Below are 9,814 nucleotides of genomic sequence, written 5' to 3'. Positions count from 1 at the left end.
AGAGGAAAACGCTGATCCAATTCCACCCCCACAACTAGCACGGAGGGTGATCCGGGAGGAGGATGAATTGGACCTGCGGATAGGAGCGGATAGGGCATTAGAACCCATGGAGGAGGTGGAAGAGGCAGGGCTACCGTAATTGCCCGGGTAAAAGAGAACCAGGATGTCTTGGCTTGGTCTCACTCGAATATGACCAGGATCGATCGCAACGTCATATGTTACGCCCTGAACATTGACGTAATTGCAACTCCGGTCCAGCAGAAGTGAATACCCTCAAATTAGAAGTTGAGAAATTTTCCTCGTTCAACTTCATTCGAGAGTCCCTATATCCCGTTTGGCTGGCCAATCTGGTGTTGGTACCAAAGCCGAACGGGACGTGAAGAACTTGCATTCACTTCACCGACTTTAACAAGGTCTGCTCGAGAGATTTCTTCCCTCTGCCCCAGATTTTTGTTATTTGGCAATATTTCAAGATTTCATACGAACACAACATTAAAAAAAAAAACCATAAGAGGCAAAAATAAACCACCCGAAGGGATTTCATTCCCAACAATTGACTACTTTATTACACATACTAAAGTTGAAAAACAATGACTACCTATTTGAGATTTTGAAAGATCAACAAGCAAGGATTTCTCCATTTTGAATTTCCACTACTACAAAATACCCTTTACGGGACACTTTTTTAGGACTCGCACATAAATGCAAGTCCTTAAAAATATTTATGGAGTTTTTAGGACACTCATTGAGAGTCCTGAAAAAACACAATTTAGGACTTGCAATGAGTGTCCTAAAAAAATATGCGATTCCTAAAAAAATCTGGGCTAAAAAATGAGTGTTTTACTTAACAATTTTAAGGACTTGCTTTGGGAGTCCTTAATACTCTTTAAGGACTCACTTTGCGAGTCCTAAAAACAACTTTGTGATTCCTAAAAATAACTGGACTGAAAGTAATAGTTAAAAGTAAATTATTTATATATGGTTAAATATTTTAATAATTTCTTAAAAAAAATTATAAGTTGTTAGTTTTTAAATATACTTAAAAAATAAAAACTAATATTAATTTTTCTTAATATTATTATACTTTGTATTTATATATTTTTATAATAATAACTATATATTTTTTTAACAAATAATAATAATAATAACTAAACCCTATCCCTCAACCTCAATCTCTCTCTCTCACTCTCGTTCTTTTCCTCAACTCAAAAACCAGCCCTCAACCATCCTCTTTGACGGCGTGCATGGGTCACGGCTGGTGGCCGGATCACAGCGGCGGGCTCGATGCAGAGGCAGGGGACTCGGCTCTCTCACTCCTTCGTCCTCCCATCTCTCACTCTGCCTGGGCTCGATGTCGCCTAGGGGTTCAAGGGCTCGACAGCGGCTGGGGGTTCAAGGGCTCGACGCGCGAGTGGGGTTCAAGGGCTGGCTGGGCTCGACGGCGTGGGGGTCTCAAAGGGTGGGATCGATCGTGCAAGGACGGCGCAGGGAGGGGTTCAGGGTGGGCTTCTAAAGTGGACAGAGAGTGGTTGGGTGTGCAATTTGGAATTCAAAGGGGGCGAGCCCATTGAGTATAAGTTTGTTATTGTGAATAACGATAAGACTAAGAAATGGGAAGGTGGAGATAATCGAGTTGTGAAGCTTCCAAAACAGGGGAGTTTTGGAATTGTTTGTCATTGGAATGCAACAGGAGAGGCTGTGAATTTATTGGCGTTGGAGGAAGGAAAGGCTGTAATTGACAATGGGTCTACAACTGCTGATGCTCCTTCTGCTTCTCTTTCAGAGGTGGAGACGAGTCCTTTTGTTGGGCAATGGCAGGGAAAGGATATCTCCTTCATGCGCTCAAATGAGCATCGGGACCGTGAATCAGAGAGAAGGTGGGACACCTCAGGTCTTGAAGGACTGGCTTTAAAATTTGTTGAAGGTGATAGAAATGCAAGAAATTGGTGGAGAAAGGTATTACTGGCTATTTCTGATAAAGTTTTATGCTTATTTATGAGGTTTGTTGTCCTGACGAGCGTTTATCTTAGCTAGTGTTGCTATAATCAATTAAAACATCTGTATACATTCCTCCATTCATTCATACAACTACACACACTTATGTGCACATCCTCTAAGTTTCATGGACTGAATTCAGTATATGAAAATGCTGAAATTAGGGAGTTTAGTAATCATTTTGTTACAACTTCTGAATTTAATGTCTCTTCATAATTTATATTTGGTCATCTTGAGATCAACTTCCCTAGTTTCTGACACTAATACAACTTTCTTTGCTGAAGCTTGAAATTGTACGTGATCTATTACTTGAAAACTCACAAAGTGAGGAACGATTGGATGCGCTCATTTATGCTGCCATCTATTTGAAGGTCTTCATATTTTTTCTCTGCCTTTTATTATTCATTTGTTCTTGCATGCTTTTCTTATATCTTCTTTTCATGCAATTCACTGATATATATATTTTTGTGTTTGTATCTCTGTTTTTGTGACACATGGATCAATTTAAGAGCTTCTGCATACCAAGATAGTGAGTTTTAGAATCATTGAGCATTGTTTTTTTACCAAGTCTTACATATATGCACTCAACTCGTTAGAGTCTCTCAACGTAGGCATATCTCTATATTTTTACTTATTTAGGGATTGTTTTTGTGTATGTTTTTGTGCATATATGTTTTATGTATTATTAAATTAGAAATAAGAAAAAAATAAAAGAAATAAGAGTAAAAACATATATGTCAGGATCTGGTTATATACCATAATCATTTCTGCTGCATTCATTCTTTTAGAAGAACATGTGAATAAGAACAACAGAGTGCATACAAGAATCTGCTCAAATAAGATAAATATAGAAAGAGGTATGTTTGAGTGTACTGTGTCTGTGTCTGTATCTTTAGGAATAAAAGAGATGTCATCATTTTAGTGTATATTTTTAGTATCATAGCTTTTGTTTGTCTATTTTACTTCCTTAAATAAATAAAGATGCCAGAAATGTTAGCTAAACTTAACTTTGAAACTGTCATTGATAGACACATTTATATAACTTTGTGTAATATTATATATTTTTGGGGCTGATACTTTTCTTTTTTGAGTAGTAGGGGCTTATATGATTTTGTCAAAGTCTTTCTCTAAATTAGTTACACTAAAAGGCATTAAGCCCCAATCTTCTAACTCACACGATACGTCAATGATTCTCAATTTCTCATTCACATTAACATGTTTGCTATTAGTTAATGTTAGTTAATAATGAGAGAACTTTAGCTTTCATTGATCTTGTGTTTATACTCAGTTGATAATGATTCATTGTTACTATTTGTATTCTGGTTTGCAAAATGTAATATGAACTATTTTGTCTCTAAGTATAACAATACTAAGATGTTGCAGGTAAAGAAGAAGGGTGATAAAGATGAGAGGAAGCTCAAGAGAAGGATGACTAATCCAATGGATTCTGTTTTTCTTTTTATTAATGGGCTTTGATGTTTGTATATTTTAATATTTTTTTGGTTCCCAATAAAATACATTATCTGTGATTGAACTTTCAGCTTGTTGGTTAGCTTTTCTCAGCTTGTTTCTAGCTTTTCTCAGCTGGTCTCATATGGACACTGAAATGGAAATATTTTTTCTAAATAAAAATAAAAATTGTGGCTGCATTTTTAAAAAAAAAAAATACTTTTAAGGACATGCAAAGAGAGTCCTAAAAAATTACTTAAAGGCACTCAACCAGGTTTTTTAGGACTCGCAAAGCGAGTCCTAAAAACTTAATTAAAGGCACTCAACCAGATTTTTTAGGACTCGCATTGCGAGTCCTAAAAACATTCTTTTAGGACTCGCAAAGCAAGTCCTAAAAACTTAATCAAAGGCACTCAACCAGATTTTTTAGGACTCGCACAGTTTTTTAGGACTCGCATTGTGAGTCCTAAAAAACTTTAGTTTTTAAGGCTCTCAAATAGAGGACTCGCGCCCCGCGAGTCCTAAAAATTTTTTTAGGACTTGCAATGCTAGTCCTAAAAAACCATTTTTGTAGTAGTGTTCATATAATTGCTCCAATACCTGTAGTGTAATTAGCTGGTGCATCAATAGATGCATCAACATTCAGTTTATGTTGACCCATATACACCTTCCTATATATAGTAAATAACTACTAAATGCTAATTTTTTTTTTAAAATAATAATGAAGCTTGCTCTAAATAATGAAAAATGTAAAACAGTACTTTACATGAACATGATTCTGAATATTAATTAATATAATATCTATTTCATCCAATTACTACCATTACTATAATTTTTTAAAATTAAAAATTAGAAAAATATAAATTAATATGTACTACTAGAATATAATTGATTAAATACAGCAATCATAATTCTATTTTAAAGTGTCATATATAATACGAAAGTACTTTTAGTACTTCTTGAAATTATACAAAATTTATTTTTCCTAACGTGCATGCAGTATATATTATCAATATTATATAATACAAAGTTCTTGGTATCACATGTTCAAACTTATTAAACTTAATTTGTAACACTATGCACCAAAACTTATTAATTCTGTTCCCATATAGATCATGTCTGTTCCCATGAAAGTCGGGTTGTAAACTAAATTTTTCTTATAATTTATATTTATATTATAATGATGTAAAATATATATAGATAAAGAAAATTGAACATGTGTAACGTAAAAAATAATATATATATATATATATATATAAATGACCTATAATGCAATATGCATATATTTTCTATATAAAAAGTGTGTAGATAATATAAATTATTCGTTTTAATAATTTATTTTGTTAATTTTAACGGAATATTTTAAATATTTAACAGAACATACTTTTAAAATTAACTTAAAAATAGATATTTATCAATAATATTAATATAAATTCAAATATTATAAAATATTATTAATATAATACTATTTAATATAAGACTACATATATAATAATTATATTAATATAAATTCAAATTCAAATACAAATTCAAAATCAATGGTTATAAATATATCATTATTATAATAATATATAATACAAAAATAGATATTTAATAATTATATTTTATAAAATATTATTATGATAAAAGTATATAATCTTAATTTTTTACTAATTAAATTAATATGAATTCAAATATTATTATCATAGTATTTAATACAAAACTAGATATTTAATACTTATATCAATATAAATTTAAATATTATAAAATATCATTATAATAATAATACATAATCTTAATTCTTATTAAAAAATTATCATTTATGTTTAAAAATGTTATTATATATATGTTTTGGTTTAATTTTTCATTTAATATATTTATGTCCTTTTTTATATATAATAATATTTATTTATTTGAAATTTATATGATAATAATACAAATTTAATAAATATAATTAATAAATTCTATAAATAAAACTATCTAGTAATTAATATAAATGTATAAAAAATTAATAAAGTATATATATATATTAAAAAATACATATAAATTTTTTTTGTACTATTCTGCCAGTGTTTGTATAATATATTTAGTCTTACCTCATTAAATACATATACACAATAGCCTCGAACAGGCCGAAATGAGCTCTTAAACTTTATTTTTAAAATAAATAAATAACGTGAGATTTTTAGGCTTGTCTCATGATGGAAACGAACTTAAAATGTCACACTATAACCTTTCATAGAATCGCATAGAATTAGCTTCCTATTCTATAATTATTACATGTATGATTGTGGAATCTTGTTTTTGTCCATCTCAAAGCCCATTTTAACTAAACGGAAAATAAAAGTAATAATAAGAAACCAATCGTTAGCAAAAGTAAAGAAAAACAAAGACATTATATCGACGTAAACAAGAAGAATCCTAATAACCACAACAATTTCACCAAGTATATATTAACTACATATAATTAATGCTAAAACATAAGACAACTATTTCATTTGGTATTTCTCATTAATTATAAACAAAAAAAAAGGAAAAAAAAGCAATAATATATAATATAAGAGAGCAAACTGAAAAAACAGCACGCAATGTTAACAAAATATATATACTCGTACACGGAAACAATAATAAAAGAGAATAATACAATAATTAATGAAAAGAGAAGAAATTAGTCCAAAGGCAATAAAAGAGAATATAAAAAAAAAAAGGAAAAAGGACAAAATGCATTTAAGGATTGTTGAAAATGATGTGTTGGGTTGGGACGTTAGCTACTGCATCCATTTACGGCCTATTTGTGTATGGCCATGCATGTTACGTCGTTTGAAAAAAAGAAGTTTTTTATGCATAGACAATAAAACACATCATTATTTGCAGCTAATTTCCTCCATTTTGATACGAACTTGCGGATATCAGAATCACCATTCAAACGTACGTACGGAGCCAAATTCATTAACAACGCATCGCTTGCGCCCACGGTCTATCACTTTGCCAATTGCTTGTTAAAACTTCAGCATTTATTTGATCCATATATGTATATATATATATATATATATAAATTCCAGAATATTTAATTGAGCGCGTCCATTAATTATTTATTTCCAGAGTGTTTAATTCTCATATAGCTCTTATTAATTAATAAGATAAACACTAAAAAAAAATTATAATTAATTAGTTAATCGGTTTTATAATGTGGTCAATTAGTAGGATGTTGCATTGCTCAATATGGAACTACAACAAATTTGATTTTAAAAGCATATATTTCTATATTCCAAATTCACCTATCTCATTTCCCTGTACCCTTCTTTTTGTCGTCAACTTGAGATTAATAGTGCTCATACCATTTCATTCTAAATTAATGACTAATTAATAGCAGTTTAATTGTTGCCAAAAATAAATAATATGCTTTGTAAGTGCACAAATTGAACAAGTAGTAAATGATCAAGACACTATAGTATCATTTCAGAAGGATTGATTAAACTCAAATTCGAAGGATGATTAAAAAATGAAAAGATCTCACTACAAAAATCAGGGCCTATACCGAGAACAAATGTCCTCGGTATAAGCCGAAATGTCCTCGGTATATCTTCTACCGAGACAATGTCGTCGGTACAGCCGCGTCGGTAAAACAAAACTTCTACCGACGACATTAAAAATGTTCTCGGTATACGTTTTACCGAGGATAATGTCCTCGGTAGAAAGTGACAAATGTCCTCGGTACAACAAACCCCAATTTCTCATCGTACTGGTATATACCGACATCTTGGTGGTATATACCGAGGACATTGTCCTCGGTATAGACTTGTCCCCAATTTTTTTTTTATATTTGTTATTCCCTTATTTATTTATTTATTTATTTATTTATTTTGAATTAAATATAAGAAAATAGAATAAAATTAAAACACTTATATTAGAAATATAAATAAAAACATAAGAGTGTATTCGTTGAATTAAAATAAAGACTTGTCTTAAACATGATAATGTAATAGTCAATTGTAATAAAATTCATACATAAGTCCTACTGAGTCGGTGCTCCAACATCAGGATCATCGGGTGGTGGTGGTGGGGCAGATTGAGATCCCAGGGTGATACAATGAGTCCGGACATGCTCCTCTAACTGTCGAAGACGCTCTCTCATCTCAGACAACTCTTCATCTCTAGTTTGTGAAGGACGAAAATCAAATGGAGTTCGGTCCCTTATGTTAAGGATACGTCCATATCCTTTCTGGTGGCCCCGTCGTTTTCCGAAGACATTTTGTACCAAAGATATGTCTTCATCTTCAGGCGCACTCGAAACTGGTGTGGAACTCTCAGTATCAGTTGCCTGTGTCTGCTGTGTGTCGCGGTATGCACGCAATTCCTCCTGTGATACAATGTATAATGTAATTAAAATTTTGAAACAATTAAAAATTTGAAAAATGTTTAAAAAAACTTAACGTACCCAAGTATTTTTTGCTGTCTCTGTCACCCACCCTGTGCCTGATTTATGGTGAGTATCCATCCAGCTATCCGGGATGGACTCAAGTTGCCCAGTCTCTAAATTGCGCTGTCACGTACATATATTTTTATAAAATTAAAAATTAAACGTAAATAAGAAAAATAAACTAAAAAATAATTAATTAACTAACCTTTTTATAGCGTAAGGCTGGGATTGACTGAGAACCTCCATAGCTAAGCTCTTTCAGTTTCTTTCTATTTTCCTTGTTGACAACAGAACGTTTCTGCAAAAAGTTATCGTTAGTAATATATTTAATTAAGATAGTTAAGTTTAGCAAGAAATTAATACCGTAATTTCTGGGCGACGGAAAAAATCAATTGCTTTTTGCCACTGCGTATCCGTGCAACCACCATAACGATTTTGTGGCCCATTAATCGTTAAGTGCTCTTTAATATCGTACTTCCAGTCAGAATACTTTTTAGCACACGAAGTATCAATGCCTCTCAAGATCCCAGGCATATGCCCTTCTCCATATCTAGTACGCCCAATATCAAACAAATCATCCTAATTTACAAACATTTATTAGTAAATATCATATATAACATAAAATGAGAATTAACATAAAAATACATAAACTACTTACTTCCAAATGTGCAAGTATTCTTTCTTTCGAGGCATTTGGTACTTTTGACCATTGAGGACAGTCCGGATCTCTGTACTGTCGAACAAGTAATCCGAGCTCTCTTGAGAAATTTGAGCTGTACTCTCCGATCTCTTTATATGTTCTCCCCCGCACATCCCACTCGAGAGGGAGAGGACGCCCCAACTGTTCCCTCTTTTCCTGCGTGTTCAATCCCTTATGGCGTCCACGTTTACTTGGAGGCGCTATTATATGCAAATTCAATATTTTAAAATTAATATGGATTAATTATTAAATTTTAAGGAGTATATCAATGTGTAAAATATTACCTCGTTCACAATCAGCTGGGATATCTGCCGGTCCACGTGGAGGATCGCATCCTCCACCATCACCCCCGTGAGATTGAGCAATAACATCAGCCATATCTGTCAAATTAATCGATATTAAAATTACATTTATCAGTTAAAAATGACAATATAAAATTATTTATTGTTAAAAATAATTACTTCAACATATTATAAAATTACCACTTAATTATCACTATAATAATCTTCACTATCATCATTGGTTTCTATGTGTTCATCTTCCTCTTCATCATCTTCATATTCAACCTCCTCCTCCTCCTCCTCCTCCACTTCCTCTTCCTCCTCCTCCTCTTCTTCTTCCATTTCCTCCTCCCTCTCCTCCTCAATTGCAACATTATCTATCTCAACAAATTGTAATGGAGCCCCCGTACGTTCAAAGCTGATTTGTGGCAACGGTCCAAGATCAACGAATAATTGGAAATTAGAGGAACTAGTGTCGTGCATAACATCTACTTCTACATCCTCCGCTTGTTCTTCAACTAGTGGGATGTCCCACACATTTCTGTGATGCACTTCTTGGACGACTTTCCAATGAGATTTATTTTTAAGGTCTTCAATGTAGAAAACTTAGTTAGCCTGAGTTGCTAAGATAAATTTATCATCTTTGAAGGCCTCCGAACTGGTAAAAACTAAACCAAAAAATATACTTTTTTTCCGCCCACCAACTTGCTCTTTTGCACGCTTTCTTTTTTGGCCGCCATAACTGACATGCTTACCAGGAAGAGAATCAGGTATAAAACTCATTTGTGTGAACATTTCTTGCATGGTTAATGGCTGTGGTGGTAATCTCTTTTCAACGACACCATATGTCTTCTTGTCCCTTCTAATGGCATGTTTGATTGGTAAAAAATGTCTATGACCATAAAAAGCAACCTTCTTTTGTAAACGAATAGATGGTGTTGCCACATTGCAAGTAGAGCAAGCATGATAACCTTGAGCAGTCCATCCAGA

At 32.5% G+C, this 9,814-nt stretch overlaps 1 protein-coding gene across 1 annotated transcript; it reads left to right on the top strand.

Annotated features, from left to right (window-relative positions):
- The first annotated feature begins 1,148 nt into the window (after window positions 1-1,148).
- Window positions 1,149-3,552, top strand: LOC133788605 (phosphoglucan, water dikinase, chloroplastic-like). The gene is made up of 3 exons (XM_062226141.1): window positions 1,149-1,956; window positions 2,280-2,366; window positions 3,379-3,552. Exons 1-3 carry the CDS (start codon window positions 1,837-1,839, stop codon window positions 3,469-3,471), a joined length of 300 nt encoding a protein of 99 aa, XP_062082125.1. The 5' UTR covers window positions 1,149-1,836; the 3' UTR covers window positions 3,472-3,552.
- Window positions 3,553-9,814: the final 6,262 nt, after the last annotated feature.

Source organism: Humulus lupulus, chromosome 7 (genome assembly GCF_963169125.1).
Source record: "Humulus lupulus chromosome 7, drHumLupu1.1, whole genome shotgun sequence".
Classification (NCBI taxonomy): domain Eukaryota; kingdom Viridiplantae; phylum Streptophyta; class Magnoliopsida; order Rosales; family Cannabaceae; genus Humulus; species Humulus lupulus.
Note: the sequence above shows the minus strand (reverse complement) of the source record. Positions and strands in the feature narration are given on the sequence as shown.